Raw genomic sequence first — 20,765 nt, 5'->3', positions numbered from 1 at the left:
TTGTTCTTTCTCTTTCCTTTCTCCTTTACTCTCCTCCAATTAGAAATCCTAATTGGAGCAGATCTAAACTAGAACTGGAAGAAAAGAAGTGTTGTATAATCTCTTTAGAGGTGATTTTCCCTAAAGAAGGACACACAACAGATTGGAGGCCCCAGTAAGGTAAAGACTTTGATGGAGTTTGAGGCACTTGAGGGAGTGATTCGGGAAGATAAGAGGTTGTTGTCAGACAGTGGAATGTTTGGATTGGTGATGGCGAGGTCTAGAAGATAAAGCAATGGAGGGGAGGCTGAGGTAGCCTGAAGGAATGGTCATTGGAGAAGAGGAGGTGAAGAATATGACGCCAGGAAATTGAAATGATCATCTTCACTGATAATGAAATCACCGACGTGTGTGTGTGTGTGTGTGTGTTTGAGAGAGAGAGAATAAAATCTTCAGAGAATGAGCAGTGGCCCGGAGGTCAGCCGACAATTAAGGGGAAAAAGGATGTTGGGTGTATAATATGATATTTTGAGGGGGTTTTTAGGAAGAAGGGAAAGAGAATGACATCTGGGAAGGCAATAAGGAGCAAAGAAGATACCCCTTTCACTTCCAGGCCATGTCTTTGAGAGACAATAAGATTTTGATTAGGATAAGAAAGCAAAGGCAAAGTTCCAAAGGGAAGTTTAGGATATGAGGGGATTTATTTAATACTGATCATGTATTCCAGAGGGCAGGTGCAAGAGTTTGAGTTAAATTTGGATCAGAGCTCTATGGGGATGACCCTGGTAGGCGATGGATGACTTTGGAGCATTGGGCTTTCCAAGAGATTGTCACGAACAGGAATATAGGGCATTATGGGATTGATTGAGATGAACTCTAAGACACATTACGGGATTTTGGTGGGCTGGGTGGTGAGAGACTCCTCCTAGGAGAACTCAGAGCACAGACATTGTTTAGGAACCTACAGAAGCAGGAGAAGTCTGAATGCCTCTTGTAGCTCTCTGATATAGTGTTGAGCCTGGAAAATCAGAAGTGGAAGCACTGGGGAAATGCAGGACTCTCTGGGCACCCATGGCACTTCCACTGCTGGTGATGTTGAGGCTAGCTGAGGTGCAGGGGCATTTCTAGCATCCAAAGCTTAGTAAATATCCCCCTGGATGCTCTCATGGTGATTTCAGAGCTGATAGAGAAAGGAACTGTGTCATCAGTTGTACCTGATGACTTCTCAGTCACTTGTCAGACTAGGGGAATGTGATCCTAAGTTAAATGCTCTGCCCCTGAGCAGGGTTGGAGCATACACAAATGCCATGAGCCAAAAGAGGGAAAAGATCTTTCTCTAGAAAATTAGCAAAGGAAAAGTGAATAGAGGCTGGACAGAGAGTTAAGAATTGCGTATAGCAAGTGGTATCAAAGGCCCAAATACTAGCAGTGTCTTAAGCACTTATAATTAAGTGCTTATCTTCTTTTTCTCCCATCTAAAAGGACAGAAGTTGGTAACCCAAAGCTGGTGTGATAGCTCCATTGTCATCAGAGACTCAAACTTTTTTGTTTTTTTGCTCTACCATCTTATTGCATGATATTTATCCTATGGTATCCTATACTTATACTATAATATACTGGGGTGCCATCCCTCATGTTTGTATTTTAGGACAAACAAAGGAGGAAGAGGGGAAGGCAAAAAGTACTCTCTCAGTTGAAATAGTCCCCATTAAAAATCTTTCTAGGAGTCCCAAACAGCTGCAGCTTATATCTCCTTGACTGTCATTCATTGCAATGGAGATGGGGAGTTGTTTTCTTCTAGTTGTTCATATTACTAGGCTGACCAAAACTGGGAAGGGTGTTAATGGGTGTGCAACCATCAGTCTGCCACAGCAGCAAAAAACAAACAAAACGATGTTAATGCATAAGTCAAGATGAGCATTATGAGCTAGGATTTACAGGAAGTGTCTGGGAACAAAGGAGTGTAAAGCTAAAAGAACCAGAGTGATGGTCAGAAAGTAGGATATTGGAATTTAAGATGGCAGATGTGGGGCAGCTTGGCAAAGGTTGGGATCATTAAAAGGCCCAGGATATGCCCATGGAATCTGAGAACTGAGTTGATCATGAACCTGAAATCTCTATTCTGGAAAAGATCCCTTCCTTTTCTTGGAATGTAGCCTGGAAAATGACAGCAAAGGCCCAGCTGAGGACTGCAGATACCTCCCTTTGTCAAGCACCCCCTCTACAAGCATCATCATCCATTTATGGCCAGACTCCTTAGACAGTTTCAGCTTCCCACCTATGGGCAGACGGCTGAACACAGTGATACTGCTTGGGCAATGCATTTGATAAAACACAGTCTTTGGATTGTCCCATACTAACTCAAAAAATAATGGTGTGTTATTTGCTATTTGCCATTTTAAGAAAAGGACCTCTTCTTGCTTGTTATGTGTAGGTCTTATTAAACTTATCATTTTTTGTCCTTATTTAGTAAAATGTGATCTGTTTTCGTTTTATATAGTAAGAACATGCCCTCGTCTCCGCCAACCCAAACATGGTCGCATAAGCTGTTCTGCAGGGGAAATGTCCTACAAGACCACATGTTTGGTTACCTGTGATGAAGGGTACAGACTAGAAGGAAGTGCTAAGCTTACTTGTCAAGGAAATGCCCAGTGGGATGGTCTAGAACCCCGGTGTGTGGGTAAGTTCTGGAAGGCATGGTGCCTTCGGTGATTCATTTCTCTTGCTCTCTGATTTATTCTCTTTTCTGTGAAGATCTAGAACTAAAACTTGATTCATAATTAATATAAATACATATCCACATATTCAGATGCACAGAGATATAGATACAGAAACAAATATGTTGTTTTATTCCTTTCAACTGGGAAAAAGACTTTTATGCCAGAAGCCAATTTTCCAAGTCACTGAAGTTTATAGCTTCAAATGGTAATGATTTTTTTAACTGGGGCCAATTTGCATGGATTTCTTAAAAAGCAAATGCTATGTAATTCCCCTGCTTTGTTAAACACAATTTACTTTTTTTTTTTATTAATGTTATGATAGATTACAACCTTGTGAGATTTCAGTTGTACATTATTGTTAGTTATGCTGTGGGTACACCACTTCCCCCTTTGTGCCCTTCCCCCATCCCCCTTTTCCCTAGTAACCACCGATCAGATCTCCTTGTCAATATATTAACTTCCACCTATGAGTGGAGTCATATAGAGTTCGTCTTTCTCTGACTGGCTTATTTCACTTAACATAATACCCTCGAGGTCCATCCACGTTGCTGCGAATGGGCCAATTTTGTCTTTTTTTATGGCTGAGTAGTATTCCATTGAAACACAATTTACTTTTGCCTTGTTGATGAAAGGACAAAATTATGAACCAATGAGTCTTAAGATGGACCCTAAAATTCTATTTCATCAGAGGATTTTCTGCCTTGTCCTCCACTGACAGTTATGACATCTTACTACTGAAATTCGGTCCAGAATGAATAAACTCAGTAGTTTTTCCAGTTTGCTGCTTCTTATACACTGTAGCTACAAATAATGGTAGTAATAATGATGATGATGAGATTATGAGAACTACCATTTAGTGGATCCTTACTGTGTGTTGGATACAGTATACCTGGGAGCACTAGCAGGTATGCAATTAAATAACCAACTCCCAAAGGAAGAAGAACTATGTGTAGGCAATAAATTGAGATGTGCCAGGACACAAGTTGGGAAAACTAGATACTATATGTATGTCAACTCCTTCCAAATTGACTTACAGGTTTACTCTAGTATAATCTAGTATTGGATCCATGGCTGGTAATAAGGGAGGGTGTTGCCAGGAAGGATGTTGGACTTCCTGGGGGATTCGTTAACAGTCCAAGAGTTGACCCTCACTGTATAGGCTCAGAAAAACTGATATTATCATACTGAGAAGAGATTAAATCTCTCTTGGACAGGAGAATGAAATTTATTAGTAAACAAAGATTCAGTTCATTAACAATGAGATACCTACTATTATGAGTACTGAAAGACATAGGCCTGACAAGCGTTGTATTTCCCTGTAGGCAGAAGCTAGAAGGGCACCCAAACCATAAACACACTTAGCATAAAACAAGAAGAAAGGGAGTTAGCTTCTTCAGATATTTCAGGGAGTTAAATGACATGAAGGTGATGGATCTGTCACCATAAAAAAGGTGCTTTAACAATGGAATAATAAGTCTCTTTAGCTGGGACAGCTGTCTTCTCAGGCTAGAATTTCTATGTAAAAACTAGTGTTTACTCCTGAGAATCATTTCTTTCCCTAGTTCTATATGGACCAATTCCTCTTGTGAGGGACCCAGTCTTTCGTTAAAAGTGGTAATACATTTAATAAAGTTACTGTGGTGTTATTCTGTCCTAAATTTTCTTTAAAATTATTGTGCACGTCTCTGTACTGACTTAAATGGATGCAAATCTTGGGGGATTTGAATTATAACCATCAAAGGGAATTGCATCCTTATTTACAATTTATTGAGGAACTACTCAATTCTGAGGATTCTGAGGAGCTACAGAATTTGTAGCTTCCAAATTATGACAATAACCATAATTACTATGAAAATTCCCATTTTAAAAAATTGATGGAGGGGCCAGCCCCAGTGGCCTAGTGCTTAAGTTCAGTGCACTGCACTTCAGTGGCCTTGGTTTGGTTCCCCAGCTTGGACCTACACCACTCTGTTAGAGGCCATGCTGTGCTGGTGGCCAACATACTAAAAAATAGAGGAAGATTGGCATGGATGTTCACTTACGGTGAATCTACCTCAGCAAAAAAAAATATATATATATATTGACAGAAATGAATAAAGTGTTTAAAAGGATAAAGTGCAAAACTGAAAAATTTTGAACATGAGGTACAATGAGGGAGAACTTATTCTCACTATCATAAGACAGATCGTGAACTGATAGTAATTAAAATAGCACATTAATGGTACAGGGATGCACAGAACAATAGAACTGCATATAACTGCAAACTGGCTAAACAAACATTGGTTTATAGAAGAATGTAATATTCAATAAAGGAAATTTCAGAAACCAATGAGGGAAAAGTTTATCTAAAAATTAGTCAGTTTTGACTCTCACCTCACATACACACAAAAAAATCACTAAATTAAGTTAAATTAATTAAATTAGGCAAATTAAAGAATGAACTATATGGGAAAATAAGAATTTTTAGTGGAGGAGAACTTTCTAAAAATAAAAAGGCAATCCAAATTTTTAATGGAGAAGAACTTCCTAAGAATGAAAAGAACAATAGATTTGAATATATAAAGGTTTAAGTTTCTGTACTTCAAATGAATTGTCTGTGCTATTAAAAAGCCAACAGCAAAAAAGAAAGGTTATTTAAAATACATATAACAGCACCAATGTTATTAACATTGTTTTTAACATTTTCTGAAATATGGAACTAGACAAAAACCCCAAAATGTAAAGACTCCAATACAAAGAGAGGTAAAGGAAATTAATTAAATGGACAGATGAGAAATTAAAAAATGCAATTTTTAAACAATGAAATTGAGAAACTCCTAGAACCAAAGTTAAGTGATGTGGGCTAAATTATTCACTGATATAATTTCATAGTGGTAATTCTTTTCATTATTAAACAGAAAGAATGAAAGTAACTAAAGATTAAGTTCAAAAGTTAGGAAAAAAGTAATTCCAAGGAGAGTTGAAAGAAGTGCTTAATAATAATTAAGTAAAGGAAAATGAACTATAAAGGGAGATGAGATGCAGTAGAATGGATAAGAGGGAAATCTTTGAATAAAGTAATAAAATAGATTTTAAAATATAAGTAAGAAAAATGTAAAAATGGAATTTTTATAAGGAGCTATACCAAAGTATATAGAGGTCTGAGGTTGTTAAAAGAATAATAAAACACTGTACATAAATTTGTGCGCATAAATTTAAAACTCTTGAGGAGCTGGCCCCATGGCCTAAAGCTTAAGTTCGGCATACTCTGCTTCAGAGATGTGGGTTCAGTTCCCAGACACAGACCTATACCACTCATTGGCAGCCACTCACATACAGAACAGCGGAAGACTGGCACAGATGTTAGCTCAGGGCAAATCTTCCTCAGGGAAAAAAAAAACCCACAAACAAACAAATTTAAAATTCCTGATATTATGTATGATTTTCTAAGAAAATGGGAATTCTTAAATGAATCAAGAAAAAAGTAGAAATGCAAATGTATAATTACTTATAAAGAAATGGAAAATGTTATGAGAGTATTAATTACTTCTCCAAAAATAACTGAAGGATCTATGAGGGAAAATTCTTTCAAACTTTTAAGAAAAGAAATTTTCATACCATATAATTTGGCTCTGAAAATGGAAAGCTAATCAGTTCATATTATCAAACTATTATTATTTTGTTGCTCACCTGACAGCTATTATCAAAAACAGATAGAAAACTATGACAGCAAATATACTAGCAATCCACATCCACAAGAATGAGTTCATTCTAGGAATGTGACAAGGGTTTAAAATTAGGTACTCTATCAACATAATAAATTATTTTATTATAATAAACAGGAAAAATTCATATGATTACTACATATAAGATAAAAATGCATTTATTATCATTTAAAGCATTTTCAGTAAAATTCTAAGAAACTCATATTGATTACTGACATAATCAAAAAATGTTCACCTTAAACCTACAGTCACTTATGCAAAGAATATAGACAATCTTATTAAATCTGGAAAAAGAAAGGGATGCTCACAATCATCCATATTGTTTCCTATTGTTCTTTAAACTTTAGCTCTTATAGTAAATCACAAGATTAGAGCTATTGGGATTCAAAATCATCATCATTTGTAAACTATGTGTCTATCCCCAAAATTGAATGAATCTACTAAAAGAATGAGAGCTCATTCAAGTCATAAAAATAGCAAATAGACAACTTTTCTACATACAATTATAAACAGAATATATAGTGAAAATCACATTCAAAAGATCTATAGAAAATATAAAATATGCAAGAATAACCTTAAACAGAAATGTTTGGGACCTGTATTACACAAACTACAAAATGTTACTGAGAGACAAAAAGAACACTTCGATATTTTTATGAAACAATCAAAATGTAAGTTCTCTCCCAATATATGGATAGGTAAAAAGCAGCCTCATTCAATAGCCTAAAAGAGATTTTCTTTTTTGCCCCGTTTTTGGAATTAGTGAGTGATTCCAGGGTTCATCTGGAAGAACAGGCAGGCAAAATCACTAAAATAAGATTGAAAGGGAGGAGTAGTAATAGTAAGGAGAAAGTAACTCTACTGGGTTTTAAAATATATACGAAAGCTGCAAAAATGAAGAGTTTGCAAAGATTGCCAGACACATCAAGGGGACTGAATAGATCTTGAAACTTTTAGTTTCATGTATTGTTAAGAAAGCATTACAGATCAGTTGAGAAGAAAAGATTTATTCAGCTCATAATATAGGAAAATTGGCTAGCTCCTTGGGAAAAACAAAATGAAACAAATGAAATTTTTGTATGTCTTTAATTCACACCAGACACTAACATAAAGTCTTCATAGATTTTAAATTTTAAATCCATTAAAAATTAGATAAAATTATAATTAAAATATGTAAGTGAATGTTAACCAGTCTCAGAACTTTAGTATAAAAGCAATGGAAATAAGATCAGTAGATTAGACTATATAAAAATTAAAGACATGTTCACCCAAAATACCATAAGCAAACAATAAAAAAGAGAATATTAGCAGGAAATAAAATCTTCAACAATTATGACAGCCAAAAGGATAATTTTCTTAATTTATAAAGAATCATCCCTAAATAAAAGATACTGAGTCCACATACTCATTATATTCGAACCACAAATTTGGCTCTGATTTTCCTCTTGATAAAGCAGAACAGGAAGTCTAGGCAGTCACGTGGTACATACTGTGCAAAAATAAAGAAACACCAATTTCTCAAGAAAAATTGCTTTCACTGGCACAGAGGTTTGAAGGAAATCATTTCAGGGAGGAAGCATGAAGGTGGAGTGTTTAGGAGCCCATGGACTCTGCCACCTACCTGCTGGGTGACCTCAAGAAAGTTAACTATGGGTAACTTTGCCATAGTTATGCCTCAGCACTCTTGTTTGTAATGGGTATAACAACATGACTCCTTAATGCGTAGGATTAAGAGAGTCAATACATGGAAAGCACTCAGAATAATGCCTTGCACGTACTAGGTACTGAATAAGTGTTAGCGATTATTACACGAGGACTACAGACTAATGATGCTACCAGTGCTGCCAGCACAGTCGCTACTACAACAAACAAACGTTTATATGGGTTCATGCGCATGCGTGCGCACACACTCTGCATTAAATCCTAATCTTGATTTTCCATTCTATCTGCATTCTGCCTAATTCATATGCTATTCTTCATTTATGCTGAAGATAACAAACATTAAGGTTCAAGACTCTAATTATAACACAGCGATCTTAGGGAAGGTATAAAAACTTTTCACATAATATACTTGTTTAAAGATGGTACCAAAAAATTCATAAAATGGAGACGGATTGCTGAATATGTTGCTTAATCCGTGAAAGATGGAATCCAATTTACTATTTTACTTCAGAGTCATAAAGGAATATTCTGGAAACTGAAGGAAGGTGCTCCAAGCAAAAGATAAAAGTCACAGTTGTCATTAATTAAAATATCAGTTAGACGTATTTCAAGGTTTTGATACACTGGCAAAATAACATGAGGTAACTAAAGGGATATGGTTTAGCATTATTTACAATATGTCATATGTTTGGTGTCATATAAAGATATCGTTTAGTGACATATCAATGCCAAGGCAGCACAATTGTATTCTTCTTGGGTAAAGAAAATCTGTGGCATTTGCAGTTTGTGGGAACGCAAATAACCTTCTCTCGTTTCCCTATGATAGAGCGCCACTGTTCCACCTTTCAGAAGCCCAAAGGTGTCATCATATCCCCCCCCAACTGTGGCAAGCAGCCAGCCAAACCTGGGATGGTTTGTCAGCTAAGTTGCCGCCAAGGATTCATTTTGTCTGGAGTCAGAGACGAAGTGAGATGTACCACCTCTGGAAAATGGAGTGCCAGAGTTCAGACAGCTGTTTGTAAAGGTAGGTCCTCTACGTTGATCAGGTTAAAAATGAAATTCTTATCTTTTGACGTATTGGTGCAGCATGGGGCTGTCCCTTTTTGCAACTTTTGCTGCAAATGCATGATAAAATGGTAGATGTTACCCGAAAATATGCTGTGAAGATTTCTGTTTCAAAGTGGTGAGTTTACAAAATCCAATCACAATGTGCTAGACAATGATAGAAGAAATAGAAAAATGGAGATAATATTAGAGCTAGGGGCCAGCCTGGTGGCACAGTAGTTAAGTTCACACATTCCGCTTCAGCAGCCCGGAGTTCACCAGTTTGGATGCTGGGTGTAGACCTACATACCACTCATCAAGCCATGCTGTGGTGGCATCCCACATAGAAGAACTAGAAGGACTTATAACTGGATATACAACTATCTACTGGGGCTTTGGGGAGAAAAAAACAAAAGAGGAAGGTTGGCAACAGATGTTAGCTCAGGGACAATCTTCCTCACCAAAAAAAGCATACATTTAAAAATATATATATGTTAGAGCTGGAAATCAGGAAAGTTTTCCATTAGGAGATAAAAATCCTTGAGGAATTTCTGGGCCATATAAAGCAGGTGACACTAAATCGACTGAAAATAAGTTATCAGCACCTTGAAACCTTCCTTCCATTGATATTCACAGGAGAATGTCGCCATCTTCCTTGCAGCAAGAGCAGACTGCCATGAAAAAGGAGGTGTTGAAAACAGGAAAGAGTTCTTAAAAGTAAAAATATCATAAATATCACTCAAAGAAGGGCAAAAAAGTGGAATGGATGTTACTGAAAACAATATTAGTGATTTGAAGAACCAAATTGAGAGTTCCCTCAGAATAGAGAACTGATAAGCAAGGAGTTTGAACATCCCAACCAAAAAAACTGAAAAATGGAAGTTAAGAGATACCAACAATAGGTAGAGACACTCCAATGTCCATTTAATAAGGAGTTCCAGAAGGAGAGAGGAAAAGGATGGAGGACAAGAATTTTCCTGCCAGTAGAGCAAAGTTTCCATGAGCCACAGAAAGGCTTGCACTTTTAGATAAAAAATAGACAGTATTGGACAGGCATACTTTCACTACTCCTGGTGAAATTTATGAGGTCCAAGGTTAATGAAAAAACCTAAAGTTTCTAGTGAGGAAAGGGAAATTGCACAAAAGAAACAAGAATCAGACTCATTACACTTATTATTTACAACTCTAAATGCCAGAAGGAAATGTTGCAATGTTGAGAATACAGAGAGAAAATAGATATAAATTTTAAATTCCAAATCCAGTCAAGCTATTATTCAAGTGTGAACAGAAAATCAAATGTTTTTTAGATTCTCAGTCAATATGCTAATGCATCTTTGCGAGGAAAAATTGTCCAAGTGTAAGCCCCTCCAAGAAAAAAAATATATAAATTGAATAAAATTTTAAAGAAACAAGAAGATATGAGACACAAATGGTATCAGTTTGGGTATATTCAGCTACAAGTTACAGACCTAATATGTTCTCAATGGGATTTATTATATCTTAAAAAATTAGTTCTACAATGACTGATGTGGATATGTGTAACGTTGCCACATCTAATTCAGTATCTGTGCTACAAAGTTTCACACTGCAAAAGATATCATTGGCTTTAATTTGTTGTTTGTTTTGACAGTACATTTTAGCACTACTAATTAATTCTACTTGACTGCCTTGTTTTCAAGTGTAATTCCTTCTTGCCACAGTCAACATTCTTTTTTTCTGTTTATTTCTTTATTTTATTCAAAAAATATTTATCAAGCTCCTATTATATGCCAGGAACTATATAATACAATGGGACAAGAGATGCCCTGGTGTTCAAAGAACTTAAATTCTATTCAAGGAGAAATTTCAATTTCAAAATGATGTGTTGAGTTTTATGGTTAGGAAGGGCAGAGGGCTGTGGGAACTTGTGGAATGAGCACCTAAAATGGACCACGGGGATCAGAGAAAGATTCCTGAGGAGCTTGTGTCTAAGCTGAGAGTTAAAGGACAAATATGAGTTGTCTAGATAAAGGGGGAAGAGGGCATTGATTCAGGCAAATAAAGGAACATGAACAAAGATCCAGGTTCAAGAAAGACCATGGAGCTTTCAGAGGACTGAGAGTACTCAATGTGAAGAGTGAATTCCCGTAGGGGATAATGTAAGAGATGAGGCTGAGAGGCCAGCAGGTATCAGTTCAGGAAGGACCTTGTAAACCATGCTGAGATAAATTATCCTGAAGGCAGTTGCACATTCCAAATCAATCAAGATTTGGGATGTAAAAAGTGAGACACAGTATTCATATGTTTTTACCTCCTTCTTAAATGCTTTAGAATTATGTATCAAGATATCAATTGATTTGCTTATTTTCTGAGTCAGATGTGGAGGCTCCTCAAATCAGCTGTCCTAAGGACATAGAGGCTAAGACTCAGGAACAGCAAGACTCTGCTAATATCACCTGGCAAATTCCAACAGCTAAAGACAACTCTGGGGAAAAGGTAAGGTTTGTGCAAATATTTGCATACTTTTTCAGATGGATTCTGAATATGTGTGATATTGAAGATTTACTAACACAGTCATGCATCACTTAATGGGGATACGTTCTGGGAAATGCATCATTAGGCAATTTCATCTTTGTGCAAACATCATAGAGTGTATTTACACAAGCCTAGACAGTATAGTACTATACACCTAGGCTATATGGTACTAATTTTACGGGACCACTTTCATATATGTGGTCCGTTGTTGACCAAAACGTTGTTAGGCGGTGCATGGCTGTACTCTAATGATAGTACTCTCTCTATATACCCTACTCATAGATATTAATTCCTCACTTGATAAAAGAATGATCAGCCTTGAGTTTTTAATTATAAATCCCAGATGAAAATTTCTAAGATGGAAACTTTTCATTCCATGGATTTGTTGTATTTTGTCTCCACCAAGATTGCTTGACTAATAATTCTTTGCTTTATTAGGTTCTGAAGATCTTTTAAGAAAGAAAGATGTGCAAGCAATCTTAATTCCTATTTATGAACATATCTTTTAAAATATGAGTGAGCCCCAAATGATTGCTTATTGGCCAATCTGAAGGAGATAACTTCAGTGTTTCTTATTCAACTTTTCTACAACCAGAATTACTCAGAACATAGTATATTAATATTACATATACAATAGCTTGAGATAATTATCCATCAGATACTGGAAAAGGAATTAATTTAGGAATTTAACTTCCTCAAATTTATACCGTTAGCATTAATATACATAAAGATGCCCTTAAGTGGTATATTGTTTGCACACCTGCATGTAAATATGTATAAGTTGTGCCAGCCAGAATATGCGGAGGGATATATGGGGCACACAACACCAAAAATATATCACTGTTTTGATAATTGTGTTGAACATACTTACAATCAATGTAACTTTTTAAAAAATATGTTCTTAACAATAGTCACCATGCTGTATGTTATATCCCTAGGTCTTATTTATTGTGTAACTGGAGCTTTGTACCTTTTGACCACCTTTGCCCATTATGAACACCCTGCTCCCACCTCTGGCAATCACCAGTCTGTTCTCTATATCCATGAGTTTGGGTTTTTTGTTTTTTTATTTTTTTATTTTTAGATTCCATGCATAAGTGAGATCATGATATTTGTCTTTAGATAACTAAAAACAAGGTAACTTTTAAATCAGATTTTAAAAGTGCAAATGTGACTTTTCGGGCTAAACATACTATAGATGATGTCCGTGTTGGGTGGTCCCTCATGTACGATTTCCACTTTCCATGAAAAAGTCCATGACAGCGTGCATTGTCATTGTCATCATGATCATCATCATCAAACGCTAAGAAAAGTACAGGATGTATTTCAGGATCTAATGAGAATTCACACTAAATGTAGCACCTGTGTGTTGAAATATCTTTTTAAATACAATGGAAAAGACGAATGTATTTGAGAACAAAAGTATTTTTTAATTTGTATTTTTTTAAATTCCTAAATTAAAAGACAAATAGCAAACTAGAGAAAAATGCTTCAAACTAGTCAAAGGTTAAAATGTTTATTACATAATATATTAATATAAATTTATTCTTATCACATCATAATTTTCAAATGAACTAAGAAGGCAAACATACAGTTCAAAAAAGAAAATATATCTTAGCATAAGATATCAGGAAACTACAAATTAAAACAATGACCTGGTGCCATATTTTTGACTTACCAAAAAGTACTGATATTTAATACAGATCAGAGAACTTTGAGAACTTTGACATTGACACTATCAAATACTGACAATGGGAATGCGAATTATTACCATGCTTGGGGAAAGCAATTTTGTATTATATATCAATAAAATGTTAATGACTTTGAGATCAATAATTCTGTTCATTGAAATTTATGATGAAGACATAATAAAAATATTTTTAAATTCTCTGTGCAAAACTTTATCCCAGTGCTGTTTACAATAGTAAAATTTGGGACCAATTTAACTGTCCTTCAATAGATTTTTTTTTAAAGAAATGACCATGTATTTATTCTACAGAACGTTATGGAGACATTTAAAAGTCATCTTAAGTTCTAAAGACTATGTAATACATAAAAAATGTTTTAAAATATTACTTTTAAAAAACAAAGAACATTTCATATGTATGCCAATGCTATAAACTATGTAAATAGAATAGTCTGGAAAGAAATACACCAGAAGTCTGTGCCTAATTTTTTTTCCTTTTTGCTATCTACGAAATATTTTGTCATTTTTAACTTCACTTTACTGATAATATGTAAATCAAAAAAGAATAAATGTGCTATTGATTTTAACTTTAACTTTCAAAATATTTGTCTTCAAAAGGTGTCAATCCACGTTCATCCAGCTTTCACTCCACCTTACCTTTTCCCCATTGGAGATGTTGCTATCACATACACAGCAACTGACCTGTCCAGTAACCAAGCCAGCTGCACTTTCCATATCAAAGTTATTGGTAAGTCTTCAAATTACTTGGGTTGGTTTGTGAAAGTAATCCAGTGCTCCAAAGGCTTTGTTTCTCCTTTCTTCAACAGCTCTTCCCACTGGTTCTTCCTACTGGCATTGAAAACTACTCAAGCCCCTCCTTTGAAACTTACATACTCTTTAACTATCATTGTATCTCTTTGATTTCTTCCCACATGAGCCTTTTGAAAAGCTCACAATGATTGCCATCTCTTTTGACTTAACTGCCATTTATTTTCGAAGTCGCTCAAGCCTGGCTTCTGTCTCCTTCACTCATATACAGTCAAGCCCCGCATAACAACGTTTCGGTCAGTGACAGACCGCATATGCAACAGTGGTCCCATAAGATTAGTACCATTAGCCTAGGTGTGTGATCAGCTATACCATCTAGGTTTGTGTAGGTACACTCTGTGGTGTTCACACAACAACAAAATCACCTAATAATGATGCATTTCTCAGCCCCCTTGTTAAGCGATGCATGACTATAAACTGCTTTCATCGAGGTCGCTGATGTTCTCTAGAGACACTCCTACTGTACTTTCTAGTCCTCATTTTACATAATCTTTCCTTAGATTTTACATTATTAACCACATTCTCTTTATCAAAACCATCTCCTTCCCTAGCTTCTCCAATACCAGTCTTTCTTGGTTTCCCCCCATTTTTCTCATTTATCCTTCTTTATCTCTTAGGCTTCTCTTCCTCAGACCAACTGTCAAATGTGAATCATCCCCAGGGTTCCAGCACTGTCTCTCTTCTCTTTCTCTCTCTATAGTTTTCCTGGTGATTTTATTAACTGACAACTATCAGATTTTCTATCTCCAGCTTAGATCTCTTTTCTGAAATTCAAACTAATGTATAAAACTGCCTACTGGACCATGCAAATGTCCTATGGGCATTTCAAACTCACTTAAACCTAATATATTTCTTAGCTCAGAAAATGGCACAACCAACCCCCTAGCTACCAAGCAAAAATCTGGAAGTCATCCTCGACTGCTTTCCTTCTATCACCAACATCCACTAAGTTATCAGGTTCTACTGGTTTCATCTACATAGTATCTCTGGAATCTGTCCCAATCTCTCCATCTTCACAACCACTGCTGTAGATCAGTCTTTTTTTTTTGGCCTGGTTCACTGCATCTCCCAATTGGTCTTTGTGCTTTCAGTCAATTCAGTAGGTAGTCAACAGATAACAAATACCCACCATCAAGTGTAATATGTGGAGAAATAGAATATTTAGCTGTCTGTAGTGGTCAGGAACACAGTCTCTGAACCCAATCTGCTTGAGTCCATATATAGCCCTACCACTTAAAGGCAATGTGATGAGTCACCTCTCTGTGCCTCAGATTCTTCATCCAAAAATAGAATGAATAAATGTATTACCTCATAGAGTTGTTGTGAGGGTTTTAATTAGCTCAGATATATAAACCACTTGATCTAGAGTCTGACACACATTAAGCTCTATGTAAACATATTGACATTTTGCTATATTTGTCTCAGCTATATTTTAATATATTTATTTTAAAATTCAACACATTAAATTTATTTTATTTTAAGAATTTTCCGTGACTCCTTGAAATAACTTATGTATATCAAACTGGCTCCTGACCCTAGAAATTATAAGTTTTGGTAAAAGTAGATAAAAAAACTCAAGTGAAAATCACTCTCATTCATCTCGCAGTGCTTAGTTTTCTTAATTGCTTTCTCAGTGTTGTTTTAAATATGACTTCCCCAGTCACATGAAACATATGTTGGATTTGTTTTCTATGGTGATTTTAAACACGGAAATGTGGTTCAAGAGTTTGCCAAGTTTTAATTTTTCACAATGAAGAGTCAGCATGGTGAAATGTAAAATGTGTACTCAAGTGTCTAGCTGAGTTTTCAAATTATGAAAGAGACAGAGGGAATGGGGAAGAAGAATGAGCTGGAGAAGGAGCGAGAAAGGGAGAGGGGGAGAATAGGAGGGGAGCGAGAGACAGAGACGGAAGATTTTCCAAAGCCTACATTTTCTTGTTTTCCTCAGATGACAGGGTGTTGGTGTCTTACTGATAAATGAGAGGAAGCAAGAATGCTTTTGCTTAGCATTCCAGAGAATGCTGCCTCGCTCACTTTGAAACGGACTTTTCCTCTCTTTTGGAGACAAAGCATCTGCTGGTACCTCCAATTCTTTTGACAATATTTTACCTAGTCTTACTGCTCTCTTGTACCTGCAATTCAACTTTAAAATGTTTGGCTAAGGGGCTGGCCCCCCCTGGCCCAGTGGTTAATTTTGCCACTCTGCTTCAGCGGCCCAGGGTTTTGCTGGTTCGAATCCTGGGTGCAGACATGGCACCGCTCATCAGGCCATGCTGAGGTGGCGTCCCACATGCCACAATTAGAAGGACCACAACTGAAAATACACAACTATGTGCCAGGGAGCTTTGGGAGAAAAAGGAAAAATAAAATGTTTGGCTAAAATCAGGTAAGTTTAGAAAATTTAGGAAATACCCATTTGCAATTTCTCTTGCAAAAATAGTAAATACTGCCAGTTTGTCAATTTAACAGTGAATTGACTTGATTTAGCAAAGTGCACTGACCTCCTATGAGCATTCCTCTGTTCTTTTGTTTATTCAACAACTTTTTCTGAGCACCTCTTATGGGCCAGGTCTTGTGCAATGAGTGGAGACCTAACTGTGAGCAAAGGAGGCTCCATCACTGATGAACAGAGTTTACAGTCCAGAAAAATGGTCAATTAAAGGTACTGTACTAATGAAATGACAAGCATGAGGAAAAGAGAAAAGTTGAACATTTATTCATAAGACATAGCTTAAAATAGGACTCTAAATATATGCTCATAGGTGCAGCTTTTTTAATGCCTGTGGCTATAGTTTACTAGCCTAATGACCTCGGTCAAGTCCCCTAAGTTTGCCTCGTCTGAGATTCCTCACCTATAAGACTAGAAAAATAATGTTTGTCTAGTCTCCCTCAAAGGCATGTGATTATGGATATGAGAATATTTCAAAGGTGTAAAATCAATAATTATATGAAAACTACCTCCTATACACTTTCTTTATTGTCCTTTACTGACATCCTAAAAATTCCACCACATTCAGTCAGAGCTTGAAACCTGGCTCACCTAGGCCACCTCAAATCCCTCCTTCGATGTGGATTACAACGCTCAGCAACGCAGACTCACAGTTCTTTAATTTCTACTGTGGCTTTCACCCCCTCTCTACTGGAGCCCTCTATCCCCATGTCCACACCCTATTCTTTGTCTATACCTGGAATCTATCAACCTTAGAAACCTTTGACTCCAGTGTTCCACCTTTGGACGTAACCTCCTGGCCTTCCAGTAAGAGCACATCCTCACTTACGTCTTGCATATTCTGCCACATGACTCAAATCTCTGTCCATTGGTCCTTCCATTTAACCATCTATCAGCCCTAGCTGGACCCTTCAGATAAGAGGAGGATCATGGGAGTGACTGGTTTGGTCATTTCACGCCTTCTGCTTGTCTGGAAAGATTCTCTTCACTTCCAGGTAGATCAGCTCAACTATTGGAGGCAGAAATCACAAATTAAATGCCCACTGCATCCAGAATTGCCTTTCACACTGCTGTGCTCATGGTGATTTTAGTAACCTCATATTTCTTCTTCAACAGGCAGAAGAGAGTATAGAAAGAATTCGCTTTTTCTTTTGATGTTGAGATCAGGGATAAAACATACCTCACCCTCAAAGGGGCCCCGGGGCCAGCCTTGTGTTTAACAAAGTCAAGCTTGCCTGCCGGACAAGTAGACTTCAATTCTCTCTTGCAAACTGCCTCAATTTGGAATATCAGTGGTGACTTCTTTCTCTGATTTCATGTTCTTTAGATGTGGAACCACCCAGCATAGACTGGTGCAGATCCCCGCCTCCAATCCAGGTCTCAGAGAAGGAGCATGCTGTAACCTGGGATGAGCCTCAGTTCTCAGACAACTCAGGTGGGGATGCAGAAATTTTGTTGTCAGCATGGTAACACTGAATTATGTTTTATTTGAAAGAGCTTTTAAAAGGGATAAAAGAGAAATGAAAAGTAAATCACATCTATCTAAGTAGAACGGATCATTATATAAGTTAATATGTTTTAATACTAGGATAATTATATATAATGTAACATTATTAATCTTACCTATCCATGGAGTTTCTCTTCACTCAGTTTTCTTTTCTTTTCTTTTCTTTTTTTGAGGAAGATTAGCCCTGAGCTAACATCTGCTGCCAATCCTCCTATTTTTGCTGAGGAAGACTGGCCCTGAGCTCACATCCATGCCCATCTTCCTCTACTTTATATGTGGGATGCCTACCACAGCATGGCTTTTGCCAAGTGGTGCCATGTCCACACCCGGGATCCGAACCGGTGAACCCAGGGCCACCAAAGTGGAAAGTGCACACTTAACCGCTACACCACCGGGCTGGCCCCTTCACTCAGTTTTCAGTGGACATTTATTAAACCTGTGCTAGGTCTTGTACTTGAAGATGTTCTAATAAATTTGTTGAGTCTCTAAGCTTACATTGTTCTGAATGCATAAACTATGCGTTTTATTGCTATCTCTAGTGCACTTCATGTATTCATGCTCATTTCTTAAACATTTTCCCCCCAAATTATAAAAGTTCATAGGAAAGCAGAAAAAAAGTGCAAATACAATTGAAGTTCATTTTAAAGGTTTTACTAAAACCCAGTAAACAAAAATAAAAATGCAAGTTAAATAGATTTCTTAATTAAATTTCCAATGTTCCAATAGGCTTATCTATTCAAGTAAAATCATTTAATAAATTAAAATTAGTTAATTTAATTAAATGCCTTAATTGAAAGAGGTTTTTGAGTCTACTGTTTCTATGTTATAATATAAATATTACATCTTTTATTTTCTATGAATGGCCAAATCGACATAAATAGAGTGTCCAGCTGGTTTGTATAAATAGAAAATGAAAATTCAGATCAAATAAAGTGACTGCAGACCAATGACCCCAAATTGGATTCCTTCTTTCCTTTCTAGGGGCTGTATTGGTCATCACCAGAAGTCATACACCAGGAGACCTTTTCCCTCACGGGGAGACTGTAGTGCGCTATACAGCCACTGACCCCTCAGGCAATTACAGAACATGTGACATCCACATTGTCATAAAAGGTATTCACTTCACAAGCCTCCAAAATCTAGTTGATATTTATATATGTAATTGCTATTGCACCCTATTTTGTGAACGAAAATAGGCTATGAGGAGTAGATATTTTTTAAATTTTTTAAAAAATTTATTTGTACATTTATATTTTTGAGAAAGATTAGCCCTGAGCTAACGTACGCCACCAATCCTCCTCTTTCTGCTGAGGAAGATTAGCCCTGAGCTAACATCCGTGCCCATCTTCCTCTATTTTATGTGTGAGACGCCTGCCACAGCATGGCTTGATAAGTGGTGCTATGTCCGTGCCTGGGATCCGAACCTGCAAACCTCGGGCTGCCAAAGCAGAGCATGTGAACTTAACCACTATGCTGCCGGGCCAACACCTGAGGAGTAGATTTTTAAAGTTAGAGTACTAACAGATTTTATTTAAGTTTCCAATTATTACTTCACTTCATGATAGACAGAAATATTTTCTTCCAGTCTAGTCTTTAATGAACAATTTGTTAACATTTTCTCCAGAGTTACAAGGTGTATCGTCATGATCCTATTTTGAATGCTTGAGGAGACACATTCTGAAAATGTATTTGCTGGATGTTGCCTAGTTTTCATTTTTATTAAAGGAATGCCCAAAATAACAACTCAAAATCAGAAATACTTTTAGATTTTCATAAAATATGCGCAACCTCTAATTACGCATAGTTATAGCTTTTCCACTATGCCCACCTAGGAATCAAACAGCAGACATTGCTACAATCCCACACTGGGATTTAGGGTGAAAATTTTTCTAGGAATAGTGGTGGACAGGAGGAATCCGTTTCAAAGTTCAGCTTTCAACTCCTGGAATTTAATTTATGTTTCTTATACCACTTTATATGAATAACGTAATTTTTTTGCACAGGTTCTCCCTGTGAAGTTCCATTCACACCTGTAAATGGGGATTTTGTATGCACTCAGGATAGTGCTGGAGTTAACTGCACATTAAGTTGCTTGGAGGGCTATGATTTCACAGAAGGGTCTACTGAGAAGTATTATTGTGCTTATGAAGATGGCATCTGGAAACCACCATATTCCACTGAATGGCCAGACTGTGCTAGTAGGTTTTACTTTATTTCTGGACTCCTTTAGTATGTGTGAATATGCGTCTGCCTATGTGTGCACATTTCTAAGCATTGAAGAGGAAAATTGGCTTACTATAGGGATTGGTTTTGGTGAGTGGAAAATGGTGCCATGCATTTGAAATGTTTTTGGGTTAAGAGAAATCTTCATCCCTCAATTTAAAATATTAGCCCAGCAGAGTCTTGTTATTGATTAAATTGCTATAGGACAAGATTCAATTTAAGGCAAAACTATCGGGGCCCTTTCATTGTTATTTACTAGAAATATATGAAGAGACTTGTCAGCATGTTGTTCTTAATCTGTAAACTTGAACTGCAAGTATAGTCTCATAGTCTGCATAAGAGCTTATATTTAAAGAGCCAACATATCTGATGGAATGAAAGCGATCAGTCACATTCTCTTTAGATGTGATTTAGACTTAGAGCTATCCTTTAATCTTAAATACATATT

The 20,765-nt window shown here is 36.6% G+C and overlaps 1 protein-coding gene across 2 annotated transcripts in view; it reads left to right on the top strand.

The window, feature by feature from the left end:
- SVEP1 (sushi, von Willebrand factor type A, EGF and pentraxin domain containing 1) overlaps positions 1 to 20,765 on the top strand; it is a 167,132-nt gene that overhangs the window by 63,436 nt on the left and 82,931 nt on the right. For both annotated transcript variants that reach the window (XM_001916149.5, XM_070251692.1), the window contains exons 6-12: positions 2,480 to 2,659; positions 8,892 to 9,089; positions 11,466 to 11,584; positions 13,929 to 14,058; positions 17,915 to 18,022; positions 19,076 to 19,207; positions 20,098 to 20,292. In XM_001916149.5, coding sequence (XP_001916184.3) covers positions 2,480 to 2,659; positions 8,892 to 9,089; positions 11,466 to 11,584; positions 13,929 to 14,058; positions 17,915 to 18,022; positions 19,076 to 19,207; positions 20,098 to 20,292 — 1,062 coding nt within the window. The remainder of the gene's footprint in view (positions 1 to 2,479; positions 2,660 to 8,891; positions 9,090 to 11,465; positions 11,585 to 13,928; positions 14,059 to 17,914; positions 18,023 to 19,075; positions 19,208 to 20,097; positions 20,293 to 20,765) is intronic.

This window comes from Equus caballus, chromosome 25 (assembly GCF_041296265.1).
Source record: "Equus caballus isolate H_3958 breed thoroughbred chromosome 25, TB-T2T, whole genome shotgun sequence".
NCBI classification, from domain to species: domain Eukaryota; kingdom Metazoa; phylum Chordata; class Mammalia; order Perissodactyla; family Equidae; genus Equus; species Equus caballus.
The sequence above is the reverse complement of the archived record's forward strand: the minus strand, read 5'-3'. Positions and strand labels throughout refer to the sequence as shown.